Consider the following 18480-nt stretch of genomic DNA (forward strand, 5'->3'; position numbering starts at 1 on the left):
ACAAAACACCCAAAGAATATGGCTGCCTAAATATGGTTCCCAATCAGAGACAACGATAAACACCTGCCTCTGATTGAGAACCACTTCAGACAGCCATAGACTTCACTAGAACACCCCACTAAGCTACAATCCCAACACACCACATACAAAAACCCATGCCACACCCTGGCCTGACCAAAATAAATGAAGATAAACACAAAATACTTTGACCAGGGCGTGACACTGACTCTGTGGTCAGTTCTTCATGATTGTAGACACTTCCACCTGATTTCAGATGGTTGCCTAATGTGCAGGTTCCAGTTACTCCAGTCTCACCTTATCCTACATCTAACCTCTCTATCGTGATGCTTAGCAATATCACTTTGGTGATGCTCATTTTGATGGAAATCACTATCTTTTAACCTATTGCAATATTGTTGTATTATATGATTTGTATTATGTGATCTATTTCATGTGGAAGCAGCAGCACTAAGACAAATGACCCCTCAGGGACAATAAAGTTAATCTTATCTTTATCTTTGGGTGAGACGAGGCTGAAAAATTCATCCCACCAACCCTTTCATCGATTCCATGCCACTTTTCACCAATACTGACATGGAAATCATATGATGGCGGCTTACGGAGATAGGTGGGATGGACTGAGAGTAGGTGAGGTGTGGGTTTAAAAGCTCATGTTCTGTAACAATTATGACTTAAACCCCGATTTATAATGTATAAGAACTATCTATCTAGATGTAATGTATATCAAATTACTTTATTCTAAAATTTAAAAAAAAATGCCATGTATGTAGAATGTGTGTAGAATGTATACGTAACAACATCCCATGGCAGGGTTATGAGATATTTCTGCTTCATAGTTGGACGTATAAACATCACGAGACTTCCAAAAGCAATTTACTGCTCAATTTGAACTTATTCACTTTCACTGACTATATGCCAGATGTTCAAAACCCTTATAAACACAAAGGACAACCCTTGGATAAGGCTACTATTGTGAAATGATCTTACCTCTTACACAATATTCTTCATTTTATTCTATTCAACAAAAGCATATTGATTTGTAATTACACTCTTTGTCACACTTATGTAATAACCTATATACTCTGTTACTTAAACTCTATTACCATGCAATTAATAAAACTATTATAACTAACTCCAATGTTGTTACTAGTTATTACTGTGTATTTACAGAGGTATAATAAGGGCAAATGAAGGTGTTACCAGAATATTATTCACAGGCAGTATTTAAATACAGAACTCAATGTACCTCCTGTTTCCTTGTGTCTCCTTTTGTTACTGGATGTTTTCAAGTAAATGTGCCACTGAGAACTTATGAACACAGTCAGGGGCATCATGCTCCCCAGAAATCTTAGGATGGCACTGGCGTGGTCCGGAGGGAGAATTTAGCCTTTTCCTGCAATCTAGAGCCCTAATCATTATGCTTAATGTTAAAAAAAATATGTCTGTTTTTCTGCATATCTGATCATACCTCTTGTGCTGTCTGTATCCTCCTGACTGGTGTTTTTTTTTTTTTTTTAAGAAACAAAATATGCTTCTCTGCACAAATCTGGGTAAAAGATTGAAAGGAAAGTGAATGTTTTTTTTAAATGTAGTTATTGCTTGCTTTTCTAAAGTCTACCAACCTTGCAAGCAGGCATGCCAGCTAAAATAGTTAGACTAGCTACTCTAACTTGATTGATAGCCTGAGATGGCTTCTTGGTAGCTAGTTATAAGGTTGGGAGATTGGGAACCTATCTGGTCTAGCTAAAGCCAACGTAATAAAATTCCTATGTGGCTAATAGTTTTACAGAGAAACAACAACAACAACAACAAAAGTTAAAAAAAATATTAAACAGGACAAATCTGAGTCGGCACGTGCCCCTGTGCCCCCTATGGGCATGATGCCTCTGAGCACAGTTCAACCTCCCACACACTGCATTTAGTCTATGTGCTTCCAGTGCCACTTCTACTTGTCTCCTTTACTTACACTGTCAGACGCTAGGTTCTATTGGCTCAGTTAGCAGAGGCCTACTGTACGTTCCGCCACGTTCCTTCCCGGAATAAAACGACAACAAGAATACCAGGTTGTGACGTACACAAGAACACAAGAATAGCCCTACGCCGATTGTTGCCAAATATAAACCAGAGACAAGGCACGGATGAAAGCGGTACTGCCCTTTTGTATCCGTGACAACAGCAGACATTCCAAAATCACAAAGGAGGAATGTTCCGAGGACCTGGGGGCAGATGCTTTGCCCAAAGGGGGGAATTCAGGTGCTGCACACCTGGAAACCAAACTCAACTGAAATAAACGGATGTGTAGTGGACATCTCAGCAACACAGAAGATAAACTGTAAAACCATGACATTAAAATAACCTTAGTTACCCTAGAGACAGTATCATGTTACCATTTAGGGATTGGCTGGATGACAGGGTGTTTGTGTCAGGTGTAAAATCAGGTAGAACAGGTTCCTGGTTGTTCTGATCTGACTTCCCTGCACTGCCCCGCCCCTTCACTGGCCTATCGTTCCCTCTCTCTCATACGCCGGCTGTTTCGCGGAAAGATCTCATTGCCTTCCTCACACCTGTTAGCTGTAACCACCTGACCGAGCACCAGAAAAAGGTATGTGGCGATGGTGATTTTATTAACGTAGCGCTATTTCACCATTTATTCTGTATGGGAGATGTATGGTAGACGTTGAGTTGTGTGACACTTAAATGTGTTTGGTATTTTTGTAAGGTTACAGACTCGCCAGAAATTGGATTAGTTCAATGATAACGCCACAGAGCGAATTAGGAAAATCCATCCGATTGTAAATGTCATACCACTTTCAAATGAAACAGAATGATCATGTTGCGGTGTCGGGGTTTAAAGTTGCTCTTAGTAGTTGTCCACCAGTCAGGCAAACCAATATACATGTGTCATCCCATCCAGACCATTCTTTTCTCAATGCAGATTCAGGTAATTGTCAAGCGTATATGGTTTTTTTGCTTAATGTCTGAGGTGACTCAAATGGTGTTATTAACCCAACTTTATTTTGACCAAACTAAATATGTAATTGGAAGAGGACCTAACAAACCACAAACCTAACACTCAGAGTGATTGAAGGAGGATAACATTTCACCAAATGCATGGTCTACAATGACTGAGTTAATCATGACACTTTCTCTATGCTTACATTTTAATAAAATAATGTAAGATAAGCTGTCCCAACAGACGGAATACATTATTTCAGATATGTTATTTTATTTTTTATCATGCTATCAAAACCTGTTCAACCCTTGGCTTTGAGGATATTTCTGAAGGGGAATGCTAGCCAGACATTCATGTCTGCTTTGACAACACTGCAGAATGCATATTTAGTATGCTAACAGGAAATATCGCCGTTCATCCCAGATTGACTCAACTAAAGTACATGGGAGTCTCCCCATAGTTACACCCTGAATGATTATTGCATTGACATTCATTTAGTCTATTGTCCCCAAAACTGAGTTGGCAGACTCTTATCATACAAGTTCTGGGAGATTTGATTACAAAAACATTGGGAGTTTGCTTCCATTCAGGGGAAATAATTGTCCTCCTAGCCCTGACCAGGCCTTATAAAAATTGAGGTCAAAGCCAAACTGATAGCATCAACACTTCATCTCCTGGATTGGTATGAATAGATTATAACTCTATTAAAAGATAACGGTAGAGTCAAGTCAGCCGAACCCCCATTGAGAGCTTGCTTTTTTTGTATTACAGGGTGAGCATTTGTTTCAGAACATGGGGAATATGAAATACTTCATGGGAATCTTGGGAATTCATAAAGTCCTCGTCTCGCCTTAATCAATTTAACTATTCATACATTTAATTCATTCTTGGTGACTGGTTGCCTAAGAAAAATGATGTACAATACTGTATATTCTCTACTTATAATCAATGGTGGCCTGCAGACCATGGGACATTCGAGGCCAAAATGGGATGATACATTTTTTCTTTCTTTTTTTACATTTGTGGAGAACCAACCTTGACTCAATGTATCTAACAAAAATACTTTTGTTTACGTGTTGATTGTTGTTCAGAACACGAACGAGAGAGACGGGATATGGACCTTTATTCAATCATCACTGCTGTTTTGCTTCTGCAACTGCAAGGTTTTCATGTGGCCTTGCTCCAAGCACCAACACACTCTCCAGGACGGACGATCGATCAAAGTTGGCTTCGTCAACTGTTCAAATCCAAGCTCAACAAGACATCAGAAGCTTCGTTCAATGACTTGGATGATATGAACCTGGAGGGTACTGAGTCAACAGATGACTCTGCTTGGGGTTTCGCCGATGGATACATGTCATCTAGTGGGGAACAAGACAACATCCAGGACACAAATGAGACTTCTGGTGATGTTATGATTGGCACCACAATGCCACCAGAGTTGCCAGATGCTACAGCGGAGGACCCAGAATCGCCAGCGACCGCTGTTGAATCTCCAGAAACCACTGTTGCACCAGAACCCCCAGTGAGTGTTGCCTTAAACTCAAGCCAAGTTTCCAATGCAACTGGAGAGGACAGTGGACTCCAAACTACCACCACCACTCCAATCACAGAAAACTCAAATGGCTCTAATTACATGTCCAATGACACTGAATTGAATGAGACAACCACAGCTCCAGACACCAATAGCACAGATGAGGCCGGTCCAGATCCTGATGCTGAGAACGGGGTAACCAACAGTACAGAGGACAGCCATAATGTAACGACTGCAGTACCATCAAGTGAACCATCCACAGCTTCCCCCACCACAGAGCTCCCCTTGGACTCACCTGCGACTACAACTGCCAAAATCATCCCAGAAACTACAACAACCACGGGTCCCAGCACAACGACAGACATGATGGAAACTGGTGCCGCTTCAGGGAACAACTCTGCGAGAGGTGAGGAGACAGTGTCTAAGTATCTGGTACATTCTTTGTCTCAAGGGTACTGCTGTGTGCACCTGTAACCTACTTACTTGCTTGGTCAAGGGAGCCTGTAACAACTTTTAAGGAAATACCAAGAGATCACAACAATGTTTAAATTTGGATATGTTCACTTCACATAACCATTGTGATATTGTTTTAAATGTTTTGGGAGAGGCATTAATGAATGAGTCAGCAACTAGACAAAGACAGAGCAGTCAACAAGTTACAAATAACCACCGAGTATCAGATTTGAACATCGGAGGGACCTAGTTAGAAAGTAACACAATATCCAACAATTCTCAAAGGGCAGTTATCTTATATCACCATAGCCTTTTTTACAAACCGCTTTCTTTCCGGTCTCTCCCTGACCCACATTTGCCAGATCTCTATTTTTTTCCATTGTCAAAGCACAAACTCCCCTTCTTTCACCGGCTGGGCAGGGTTGAGTTTCAGACACTATCTGCATGCCCACAGTGAGTGGAGGCTTCCATTACAAATGCCTTCTCCAGGGGACAAAATACCCCTGTGTTAGCCTGTCTACAGGAAGGAGGAGGTCAGTAGCTGAGGTTCATTACTGCAGTACAGGGCGTGAGAGTACTACTCTCCAGTTTCTAACATACTTAACAAGGGAATTTTTGAGTGGGTGATTGATGACATTCATTAAAGGAGGATATCCCCAATTTTGACAGGTTATAATTTACGTGTATTTCTTCTCGCAATTCAAATTCAATTGCATCTTTTTCAAAAACATACACATGATTTGCCAGGTACAGTCATGAATTTGAATATGTAGTAACTACCTCTGTCAAACTTGACTATAAATACTTGGTAAAGTGTGCTGAAAAACATTGTTACCATTGGGAGAAACCTCATACATTTCAGCCAGTGATTAGTTTATACTGTGGCTTGTTTGACCTGTTTGTTTATCTCATTTGCATGTGGCTTTACAGATTTTCCATAGTTAGTACAGCATGCTAGCCATGTATCGCAGTCTCTTTATGTAATACTTATTAATCAATTGACAACGCGTACTGGCTATTACCTTTTCTTTAGGGAACATGGAGAGAAAAGGTGTAGAGTTTCACACAACCATGTCACACAAAAGTACACAATATCTGGACCTAGATCATATTTTCTCTATTCATGGGTTGCACCTCTGTCACTTGATAGTGTCACGCCATTGTTACACTAAAAATAAAAGATTCCAAGAGGATCCTTTAGGGATTCTTCAAATTGAAACTGTAGGGTAACACCTATAAGTTATTTGAAGAACCCTTTAAAACGAGTCTGGCGTGTTGCTGTTGATGTCCTCTGTAGACTATGAATAGCCAGAATGATTTTGCAATGCATGGTGATCTAACAGGTTTCCTGTTATATTTATCCGAGGTGTAGGGAAGGTGAAGTCTGTGAAATATATAATTATACAGATGATTAACAAAGTGTGCACACAACAGTATTCATACCTTGGTTTTTGTGGTAAATGTGAATGAAAACACATGGTTAACTTTTGACAAAGGTTTTCATACACAAACCTGGTCCATAATGAAGAGGGCTCTGGGATCTTCATTTGAGAGGTAAGGGAGGAGGAAGATGGCTGCTGTGACAGAGTCCTATGAGGTTTTAGAGAATTTAAATTAACTGTTGAACATACATGTGATATGCATATTATTATGAGGCAAACCACTACTAATTGTACATACAAAGGCACACACAAATAACTGAGCAGTTCAGGTATCTGCGCACAATGCAGCTATATTTTAAAGATATTCTTACCTCTTTGTTGATTGATATCCATTTAATTGTGTCCATTTTCTGTATTTGAAAGAATTGTAAAAAGGGACAAAGTGTCCAACAACAGCCATTTGAACAAATATGAAAGATAGATGGTATAATCATAAAACAATATCAATTTAGATCATACAAGAGAGAAACCTGACCTTAAATTGAGGATGTCATGTATTGTCATGTTGTGTCTTTCTGTCCTTTCCTTTCACCCTGTCTCCCTCTGCTGGTCGTATTAGGTTACCTTTTCTCCCCCGCTTTCCCCCAGCTGTTCCTTGTCTCCTCCTAACTACCTCGTCACCCCTTTTCCCACCTGTTCCCTTTTTCCCTCTGATTAGTCCTCTATATCTCTCTCTGTTTTTGTTCCTGTCCTTGTCGGATTCTTGTTTGTGTGTCTCATGCCTGAACCAGACTATCATCGTGTTTGCTGCAACCTTGTCCTGTCCTGTCGGAATCTACCTGTCCATCTGAGCCCACGTGTGTTTATCATTAAAGAAACTCTGTTTGTTAATTCGCTTTTGGGTCCTCATTCACGCACCTGACAGAAGAATCCGACCAAGAATGGACCAGCGACTTCGGATCCTCTCCACTCAGCCGTCGAGATCCAGGGAGCGATGCTAGGCAGACACGAGCAGGAATTGTCTGCTGCTCGACATGCCGTTGAGACCCTGGCCACCCAAGTCTCCAACCTCACAGAACAGGTTCACCATCTCCGCCTCGATCCACCGGCCACTTCCAGGGCTTTCGAATCTCCGGAGCCCAGAATCAATAACCCGCCGTGTTACTCTGGGGAGCCCACTGAATGCCGCTCGTTCCTCACCCAGTGTGATATTGTGTTTTCTCTCCAGCCCAACACTTACGCCAGGAGCACTGCTCGTGTCGCCTACGTCATATCTCTCCTTACTGGACGGGCTCGTGAGTGGGGCACGGCAATCTGGGAGGTAAGGGCTGAGTGTACTAACCAGTATCAGGACTTTAAGGAGGAGATGATACGGGTTTTTGATCGATCTGTTTTTGGGGAGGAGGCTTCCAGGGCCCTGTCTTCCCTATGTCAAGGCAATCGATCCATAACAGACTACTCTATTGAGTTTCGCACTCTTGCTGCCTCCAGTGGCTGGAACGAGCCGGCTTTGCTCGCTCGTCTTCTGGAGGGTCTCCGCGCAGAGGTAAAGGATGAGATTCTCTCCCGGGAGGTTCCTTCCAGCGTGGATTCCTTGATTGAACTCGCTATTCGCATTGAGCGACGGGTTGATCTTCGTCACCGAGCTCGTGGAAAGGAGCTTGCGCTCTCCGTTGCCCCCCTCTCCGCATCACTACCATCTTCCTCTGCCGGCTCGGGAGCTGAGCCTATGCAGCTGGGAGGTATCCGCATCTCGACTAAGGAGAGGGAACGGAGAATCACCAACCGCCTCTGTCTCTATTGCGGTTCTGCTGGTCATTTTGTCACTTCATGTCCAGTAAAAGCCAGAGCTCATCAGTAAGCGGAGGGCTACTGGTGAGCGCTACTACTCCTGTCTCTCCTTCAAGATCCTGCACTACCTTGTCGGTCCATCTACGCTGGACCGGTTCGTCAGCTTCCTGCAGTGCCTTAATAGACTCTGGGGCGGAGGGCTGTTTTATGGACGAGACCTGGGCTCGGGAACATGACATTCCTCTCAGACAGTTAAGGGAGTCCACGGCCTTGTTCGCCCTGGATGGTAGTCCTCTCCCCAGGATTCAGCGTGAGACGCTACCTTTAACCCTCACTGTTTCTGGTAATCATAGCGAAACCATTTCTTTTTTAATTTTTCGTTCACCTTTTACACCTGTTGTTTTGGGCCATCCCTGGCTAGTTTGTCATAATCCTTCCATTAATTGGTCTAGTAATTCTATCCTCTCCTGGAACGTCTCTTGTCATGTGAAATGTTTAATGTCTGCTATCCCTCCTGTTTCCTCTGTCTCTTCTTCACAGGAGGAGCCTGGTGATTTGACAGGGGTGCCGGAGGAATATCACGATCTGCGCACGGTGTTCAGTCGGTCCAGGGCCACCTCTCTTCCTCCACACCGGTCGTATGATTGTAGTATTGATCTCCTTCCGGGAACCACTCCCCCCCGGGGTAGACTATACTCTCTGTCGGCTCCCGAACGTAAGGCTCTCAAGGATTATTTGTCTGTAGCTCTTGACGCCGGTACCATAGTCCCCTCCTCCTCTCCCGCCGGAGCGGGGTTTTTTTTTGTCAAGAAGAAGGACGGGTCTCTGCGCCCCTGCATAGATTATCGAGGGCTGAATGACATAACAGTGAAGAATCGTTATCCGCTTCCTCTTATGTCTTCAGCCTTCGAGATCCTGCAGGGAGCCAGGTTTTTCACTAAGTTGGACCTTCGTAACGCTTACCATCTCGTGCGCATCAGGGAGGGGGACGAGTGGAAGACGGCGTTTAACACTCCGTTAGGGCACTTTGAATACCGGGTTCTTCCTTTCGGCCTCGCTAACGCTCCAGCTGTCTTTCAGGCATTAGTCAATGATGTCCTGAGAGACATGCTGAACATCTTTGTTTTCGTTTACCTTGACGATATCCTGATTTTTTCACCGTCACTCCAGATTCATGTTCAGCACGTTCGACGTGTCCTCCAGCGCCTTTTAGAGAATTGTCTTTTTGTGAAGGCTGAGAAGTGCACTTTTCATGCCTCCTCCGTCACATTTCTCGGTTCTGTTATTTCCGCTGAAGGCATTAAGATGGATCCCGCTAAGGTCCAAGCTGTCATTGATTGGCCCGCCCCTAAGTCACGCATCGAGCTGCAGCGCTTTCTCGGCTTCGCGAACTTCTATCGTCGTTTCATCCGTAATTTCGGTCAGGTGGCAGCTCCTCTCACAGCCCTTACTTCTGTCAAGACGTGCTTTAAGTGGTCCGTTTCCGCCCAGGGAGCTTTTGATCTCCTCAAGAATCGTTTTACATCCGCTCCTATCCTTGTTACACCTGACGTCTCTAGACAGTTCGTTGTCGAGGTTGACGCGTCAGAGGTGGGCGTGGGAGCCATTCTTTCTCAGCGCTCCCTCTCTGACGACAAGGTCCACCCATGCGCGTATTTTTCTCATCGCCTGTCGCCGTCGGAACGTAACTATGATGTGGGAAACCGCGAACTGCTCGCCATCCGGTTAGCCCTAGGCGAATGGCGACAGTGGTTGGAGGGGGCGACCGTTCCTTTTGTCGTTTGGACTGACCATAGGAACCTTGAGTACATCCGTTCTGCCAAACGACTTAATGCGCGTCAGGCGCGTTGGGCGCTGTTTTTCGCTCGTTTCGAGTTCGTGATTTCTTATCGTCCGGGCTCTAAGAACACCAAGCCTGATGCTTTATCTCGTCTCTTCAGTTCTTCAGTAGCCTCCACTGACCCCGAGGGGATTCTCCCTGAGGGGCGTGTTGTCGGGTTGACTGTCTGGGGAATTGAGAGGCAGGTAAAGCAAGCGCTCACTCACACTCCGTCGCTGCGCGCTTGTCCTAGGAACCTTCTTTTCGTTCCCGTTCCTACTCGTCTGGCCGTTCTTCAGTGGGCTCACTCTGCCAAGTTAGCCGGCCACCCTGGCGTTCGGGGTACGCTTACTTCCATTCGCCAGCGTTTTTGGTGGCCCACCCGGGAGCATGACACGCGTCGTTTCGTGGCTGCTTGTTCGGTCTGCGCGCAGACTAAGTCCGGTAACTCTCCTCCTGCCGGCCGTCTCAGGCCGCTTCCCATTCCCTCTCGACCGTGGTCTCACATCGCCTTAGATTTTGTCACCGGACTGCCTTCGTCAGCGGGGAAGACTGTTATTCTTACGGTTGTCGATAGGTTCTCTAAGGCGGCTCATTTCATTCCCCTTGCTAAGCTTCCTTCTGCTAAAGAGACGGCACAAATCATCATCGAGAATGTTTTCAGAATTCATGGCCTTCCGTCAGACGTCGTTTCGGACAGAGGTCCGCAATTCACGTCTCAATTTTGGAGGGAGTTTTGCCGTTTGATTGGGGCTTCCGTCAGTCTCTCTTCCGGCTTTCACCCCCAGTCTAACGGTCAAGCAGAACGGGCCAATCAGACTATTGGTCGCATCTTACGCAGTCTTTCTTTTCGCAACCCTGCGTCTTGGTCAGAACAGCTCCCCTGGGCAGAATACGCCCACAACTCGCTTCCTTCGTCTGCGACCGGGCTATCTCCTTTTCAGAGTAGCCTCGGGTACCAGCCTCCGCTGTTCTCATCTCAGTTCGCCGAGTCCAGCGTCCCCTCCGCTCAGGCTTTTGTCCAACGTTGCGAGCGCACCTGGAAGAGGGTCAGGTCTGCACTTTGCCGTTATAGGACGCAGACTGTGAGGGCTGCTAATAAGCGTAGAACTAAGAGTCCTAGATATTGTCGCGGTCAGAGAGTTTGGCTCTCCACTCAGAACCTTCCCCTTAAGACGGCTTCTCGCAAATTGACCCCGCGGTTCATTGGTCCGTTCCGTATTTCTCGGGTCATTAATCCTGTCGCAGTTCGACTTCTTCTTCCGCGATACCTTCGTCGCGTCCACCCGGTCTTCCATGTCTCCTGTATCAAGCCCGTTCTTCGCGCCCCCGCTCGTCTTCCCCCCCACCCCCCCATCCTTGTCGAGGGCGCACCCATCTACAGGGTCCGCAGGATTTTGGACATGCGTCCTCGGGGCCGTGGTCACCAGTACCTCGTAGATTGGGAGGGGTACGGTCCTGAGGAGAGGAGTTGGGTTCCCTCTCGGGACGTGCTGGACCGTGCGCTGATCGAGGATTTCCTCCGTTGCCGCCAGGTTTCCTCCTCGAGTGCGCCAGGAGGCGCTCGGTGAGTGGGGGGGTACTGTCATGTATTGTCATGTTGTGTCTTTCTGTCCTTTCCTTTCACCCTGTCTCCCTCTGCTGGTCGTATTAGGTTACCTTTTCTCCCCTGCTTTCCCCCAGCTGTTCCTTGTCTCCTCCTAACTACCTCGTCACCCCTTTTCCCACCTGTTCCCTTTTTCCCTCTGATTAGTCCTCTATATCTCTCTCTGTTTTTGTTCCTGTCCTTGTCGGATTCTTGTTTGTGTGTCTCATGCCTGAACCAGACTATCATCGTGTTTGCTGCAACCTTGTCCTGTCCTGTCGGAATCTACCTGTCCATCTGAGCCCACGTGTGTTTATCATTAAAGAAACTCTGTTTGTTAATTCGCTTTTGGGTCCTCATTCACGCACCTGACAGAGGAGATCTTTCAATTTTCCAGTTAAATGCCTGCACCTGCTGTCATCTCAAATCGAAATGTTTCAGTTGGGTAGTTAGGTTCCTGCTAGAACCACCAAGAACTTAAAAGGTTCCTCGATGAAACCCACCTCAAATGTGGTTCTTGGAAAAAACCTTTTGGGGGAATTTTTCAGTGCCAAGGACCGTAACGTTCTTCGATGAACTTTGATGATCTTAGAAGAACCCTTGATGAACCCCACATTTTTAGAGTGAACATTCATTCTAAAGACACCTCAGCCACAGTAGCCCCCAAAAGTTGAGTGGTACCCAGTCAACCCAAACCGTGACTAATGACTGTTTCATCTAAATTACACTACATTCTTAGAAAAAAATGTGTTTGGGTTTTAGGCCGGGTTTCTGTCCAGCACTTTGAAATTTCAGCTGATGCAAGAAGGGCTAAATAAATTTGATTTGATTTTGATTTGAAGTACCTTTGGCAACGATTACAGCCTCGAGTCTTCTTGGGTATGACGTTACAAGCTTTGCATGCTTGTATTTGGGAAGTTTCTCTCATTCTTGTCTGCAGATCCTCTCAAGCTCTGTCAGGTTGGATGGGGAGTGTCTCTGCACAGCTATTTTCAGGTCTATCCAGAGATATTCAACTGGGTTCAAGTCCGGGGCCACTCAAGGACATTCAGAGACTCGTCCCGAAGCTACTCCTGTGTTGTCTTGGCTGTATTTTTAGGGTCCTGTTGGAAGGTGAACCTTCGAGGTCCTGAGCACTCTGGAGTAGATTTTCATCAAGGATCTCTCTGTACTTTGCTCCGTTCATCTTCCTTCAGGTGCCTTTTGGCAAACTCCAAGCAGGCTGTGACCTGCCTTTTACTGAGGAGTGGCTTCTGTCTGGCAACTCTACCCTAGAGGCCTGATTGGTAGAGTGCTGCAGAGATGGTTGTCCTTCTGGAATGCACTCCCATCTCCACAGAGGAACTCTGGAGCTCTGTCAGAGTGACCATTGGGTTCTTGGTCACCTCCATGACCAAGGCCCTTCTCCCCCAATTGCTCAGTTTGGCTGGGTGGCCAGCTCTAGGAAGAGTCTTGATGGTTCCAAACTGCTTCCATTTAAGAATGTTGGAGGCCACTGTGTTCATGGGGACCTTCAATGCCTCGAAACAATCCTATCTCGGATTTCTTATTTAGGCTTGCTATAACAAAGAGTTTGAATATTGACAGTAAAGTGGCGCTGACAGATAGGGCAGCCGTGCTTCTAGTTGCTAGAAAACTTTGCAGTATTTTTTTTTTTCTGTGTTATTTCTTACATTGTTTGCCTAGAATTTTTGGGGTGTTATTACATACAACCGGGAAGATATTTTGGATATCAGAGCGCCGGTAACTCACCAACATTACCACTATTATGACCAGGAATTAGACTTTCCCCAATCGGTTCCTTTGTTCGTACCCCCCAGGGCAATTGAATTAATTCCAAAGGCTGATCCAAAACACCGGTCTCTGGATAATAAAGTTGACGAGCTCAGGGCGAGGATTTCCTTCCAGAGAGACATCAGGGATTGTAACATGGCTCTCTCAGGATATACTGTCTGAGTCCGTACAGCCAGTTGAGTTCTCAGTTCATCGAGCAGACAGGAATAAATATCTCTCCGAGAAGAAGAAGGGCAGGGGTGTACGTATGTTTCATGAGTAACTGGTGTAATTGTGATAACATACAGGAACTCAAGTCCTTTTGTTCACCCAACCTAGAATACCTCACAATCAAATGCCGACTGTATTACCTCTCAAGATAATTATCTTTAGGTATAGTCAAATTTGAGGAATACACTACCGAAGTTCTACCAACACATTGACTATAGTACTCACGCTGCTAAAACACTCGACCACTGCTACTCCAACTTCCGCCCTCCCTTCTGCAAATCTGATCACGACTCCCCCGCCCTCCCTTCTGCAAATCTGATCACGACTCCATTTTGCTCCTCCCTTCCTATAGGTAAAAACTCAAACAGGAAGTACCCGTGCTAAGGACTATTCAACACTGGTCTGACCAATCGGAATACACACTTTAAGATTGTTTTGATCACGCAGATATGTTCCGGGTAGCCTCTAAGAATAACATTGACGAATACACGGATATGGTGACTGAGTTTATCAGGAAGTGTTTCGGAGATGTTGTACCCACTGTGACTATTAAAACCTACCCTAACCAGAAACCATGGATAGAAGGCAGCATTCACGCAACACTGAAAGCACGAACCACCACGTTTAACCATGGCAAGGTGACTGGGAATATGGCCGAATACAAACAGTGTAGTTATTCTCTCCGTATGGCAATCAAACAGGCAAAATGTCAGTATAGAGACACGAGACGTACTGTATGTGGCAAGCTAAACACCTTCTTCGCCCGCTTTGAGAATAACACAGTGCCACCGAAGCGGCCTGCTACCAAGGACTGTGGGCTCTCTTCTCCTTGGCTGACATGAGTAAGACATTTAAGCTTGTTAACCCTTGCAAGGCTGCTGGCCCAGATGGCATCCCTAGCCACATCCTCAGAGCATGCTCAGACCAGCTGGCTGGAGTGTTTACGAACATATTCAATAACTCCCTATCCCAGTCTGCTGTCCACACATGCTTCAAGATGTCCAGCATTGTTCCTGTACCAATAAATCAAAGGTAACTGAACTAAATGACTATCGCCCTGTAGCACTCACTTCGGTCATCATGAAGTGCTTTGACCCACTTCCACCCTAGACCCACTTCAATTTGCTTACTGTCCCAATAGATCCAGAGATGATGTAATCTCCATCGCGCTGCACACTGCTCTATCCCATCTGTACAAGAGGAATACTTATGTAAGAATGCTGTTCATTAACTATATTTAAGCATTCAACACTATAGTACCCTCCAAACTCCTCATTAAGCTTGAGGCCCTGGGTCTGAGCCCTGCCTTGTGCAATTGGGTCCTGGACTTCCTGATGGTCCGCTCACTGGTGGCCAAGGTAGAAACCAACATCTCCACTTCGCTGATCCTCAACACAGGGGCCCCACAAGGGTGCATGTTCAGCCCCCTATCGTACTCCCTGTTCACGCCGGACTCTGTGGCAAACAAAACAACAGTAGTAGGCCTTATTATCAACAATGACGAGACGGCCTATATGGAGGAGGTGAGGGCCCTGGGAGTGTGGTGCCACTTCAAGAAGAGAAGGTGGAAAGCTTCAAGTTCCTCAGCGTACACATCACTGACAAACTGAAATGGTCCACTCACACAGACAGTGTGGTGAAGAAGGCGCAAACAGCGCCTCTTCAACCTCAGGAGGCTGAAGAAATTTGGCTTGGAACCTAAAACACTCACAAACTTTTACAGATGCACAATTGATAGCATCCTGTCGGGCTGTGTCACCGCCTGCAACCGCAGGGGCTCTCCAGAGGGTGGTGCGGTCTGCACAATGCATCACCAGGGGCTAACTACCTGCCCCCCAGGACACCAACAGCACCTGATGTCACAGGAAGGCCAACAAGATCATCAAGGACAACAACCACCTGAGCCACTTCCTGTTCACCCTGCTATCATCCTGAAGGCGAGGTCAGCACAGGTGCATCAAAGCTGGGACCGAGAAACTGAAAAACAGCTTCTATCTCAAGGCCATCAGACAGTTAAATAGTCATCAGTAGCACCTTAGAGGCTGCTGCCCTATATACCAAGACTTTAAATAACTGGCTAATAATGGAACACTGGTCACTTTAATAACGTTAACATATTTTGCATTACTCATCTCATATATACTGTATTCTATTCTACTGCATATTAGTCTATGCCTCTCTGACATTGCTCATCCAAATATTTATATATTCTTAATTCCATTCCTTTACTTTGGATGAGTGTAGTGTGTGTATTGTTGTGAAATTGTTACATATTACTTGTTAGATATTGCTGTACTGTTGGAGCTAGAAACACAAGCATTTCGCTATACCCGCAATAACATGCTAAACACGTGTATGTGACCAATACATTTTGACTCAAGACATTTCAGCTTTTCATTTTTTATTAATTAAAAAATAAATAATCTAAAAACAAAATTCCACTTTGACATTATGGGTAGATCAGTGACACAAAGTCTCAATTTAAAACATTTTAAATTCAGGCTGTAACAGAACGAAATGTGGAAAAAGTCAAGGGGTGTGAATACTGTCTGAGGGCACTGTATCGATTGCGTGATAATTTCACAAATTACGTGAAACGACAATGAAATACTGATACACTTTACACTTTTCATTTGTCTGACATAATTATTGGTTTCACTAATAGATTAAACGTGATTAAATAGATGGAAAACTTTTACTGAAATGCAATGAAACCTGTTATTTTCACACATGGTAATTGCACTGATTGTGGTAGTCTAATTACATGGCTGGGAAATAGTACTGTCTATTGAGTTGAGACTAGTCATGTAAAAGGGTGCTCTATATCCTTTTGTACAGTTATTTTTAAACACACATTTTTCGCCTCAATTATAGGAAGAATGGTACTTTATTTGGTTAGTACCAAGTATATGGTTTGTACTGTATATGATTTGTAGATGTTCAATAACTGTCAACAACATTTCAACTTACTGTCCTCTAACCCTAACCTTAATTCTTACCCTAACACTTATTCTAAACCTATCCCTAACGATAACCGTAACCATAAGCACTTGCCTATCAACAGATACTTTGTTAATAGTATGATAGATAATCTATATGGAACTGTCCAAATAAAGTATGACCGGAAGAATATTTTGTGATACATAAATATGTTACTCCAGACAAAATGTATTGCACCATATATTAGAATTGCACCAATATTAGAATGTTGTATTTGCAAGGTTTTTCCTCGTTTTCATGTATATTTTTGCAATGAATGTATTTTTGTTTTCAAAAGGCTTGGCCTCAGATGCAGTGCAGAACAAGAAGAAGAGTGAGTCATGGGGTGCCATCCTGGGCACAGGAGTGGCAGTGTGCTTTGTGGCGATGGTGGTCTTTGTCATCTGGAGAAGGAGAGGCCGACGGGATTTCACACACAGGAAGCTTGTTGAGGAATTCCCCTCAGACCCAGGTAGGCAGTTGCCTTTTATGATTTCCTGGCATGTTTTCTATCTGATAGGACTGAATAAATGAATGGGAAAGCACCTGTTATCATAAATCGGCCATGCAAAATCTATTTTTCTCACTCCTAGTTCAACAACTGGACAACGGTGAGCCTTTGGATTTGAAATATGATGGTTCAGCTTACTACAATCCTGGATGCCAAATGGACAACATCCAAATGGCCAACTTTCCACGAGGACATCAAAATTGAAAAGGGCTCCAAGTCTAACCTTAAACACGTTAAAGAAGACTTTCATATGCAAAATACTTATTGAGAACCAACATATGCAATAACGTGCATAAATATCTTTAACAGAATGTTAAGTCATAGATTTTTATTATTTTTTATTATTATTATTATTTTCTTCTAAGGGGTGGATCAGCTTAATATTGCGAAAAGATTGTTGCTTCCATCAATGTAACTGTCTGCATCATTTCCCATCCCCCATATATTTTTTGGGGTAAATATATATATCCATATTCATACACATATGCATACATATACACATACACATACCTATATAGACATACTTTGTTTTAGAATATGCCTTTATTATTCCCCGCAAACCCTACTGCCCTTCCTCCAATTGAAGTAAACTAATAATCTTTAACACTTCGGCTTCTACCTTCAGCATGTGCATCTTATACACATTTTACAGACACAATCTATTTTACAATAGTTCTATTTAGTTTGTTTTTAGTTTTTCCTCTAGTTCTGATGTCCATCCAGTTTGATTTCTATTTGTAACTGTGCTATTTCACAACATTTCTCAACCTATATGTTACAGACCCCGTATGTTTTACATTGGTTATCTTGTTATTGGTCCGACCCTTCAGCTCATCCCATCTATCTCTTAACACCATCCATTTTGAATTTCTATTTGGCATATATTTTTCAACTGTGCTGTGATGCTTGGCAAAAGTACTGAACCTTTCTATTCTCATAGCTTCTACAGATTGTAAATTAAAAATAAACATTTTTGCTAAAATAATAATAATATTATTGATTGATTGACTATGGCTTTTCAAATGTTAAGTTATAGATTTACTGCACCCTAATGCATTGGTTATGTGGGCTTAGGGGTGTAAACCAATAAACTATGGGAATTTGAGAATATGTGTTTGGAGTTTATTTATTATTATTTTGGAAAATTGGAATTATATGTTTATGCACCTGATTTAAGGTTTTGTTGTGTTGTTATTTCCAAAAGTACAACCCCCAGAATTAATACAAACTTTACGTAACTTAGACATACACATAAATCTTGCATTGATCTCAATGGGAAAAATATAATGCATGGATCTCAAGTTAGGATTCTAGATACTTCAATTCAGTCTATAATAGAAGCAGTAAAAGCCTAAAATTAAGACTTGATTGTCTGCTATATTTCCAAGATGGTTTGACAAAGGGAACTAAAAATGTCTTAGACATGAAGACCTGCACTCAAATAAGGT

General features: G+C 43.8%; 1 protein-coding gene across 1 annotated transcript; it reads left to right on the forward strand.

Moving 5' to 3' along the window:
* The first annotated feature begins 2492 nt into the window (after window positions 1-2492).
* On the forward strand, window positions 2493-18140 carry LOC110506305 (mucin-15). Its single transcript, XM_021585795.2, has 4 exons — window positions 2493-2623; window positions 4066-4914; window positions 16820-16993; window positions 17115-18140. The coding sequence occupies exons 2-4, from the start codon at window positions 4089-4091 to the stop codon at window positions 17234-17236; spliced, it is 1122 nt and encodes a 373-aa protein (XP_021441470.2). The 5' UTR covers window positions 2493-2623; window positions 4066-4088; the 3' UTR covers window positions 17237-18140.
* The last annotated feature ends 340 nt before the right edge of the window (window positions 18141-18480 follow it).

The sequence above is a fragment of the Oncorhynchus mykiss genome, chromosome 26 (genome assembly GCF_013265735.2).
Source record: "Oncorhynchus mykiss isolate Arlee chromosome 26, USDA_OmykA_1.1, whole genome shotgun sequence".
NCBI classification, from domain to species: Eukaryota; Metazoa; Chordata; class Actinopteri; order Salmoniformes; family Salmonidae; genus Oncorhynchus; species Oncorhynchus mykiss.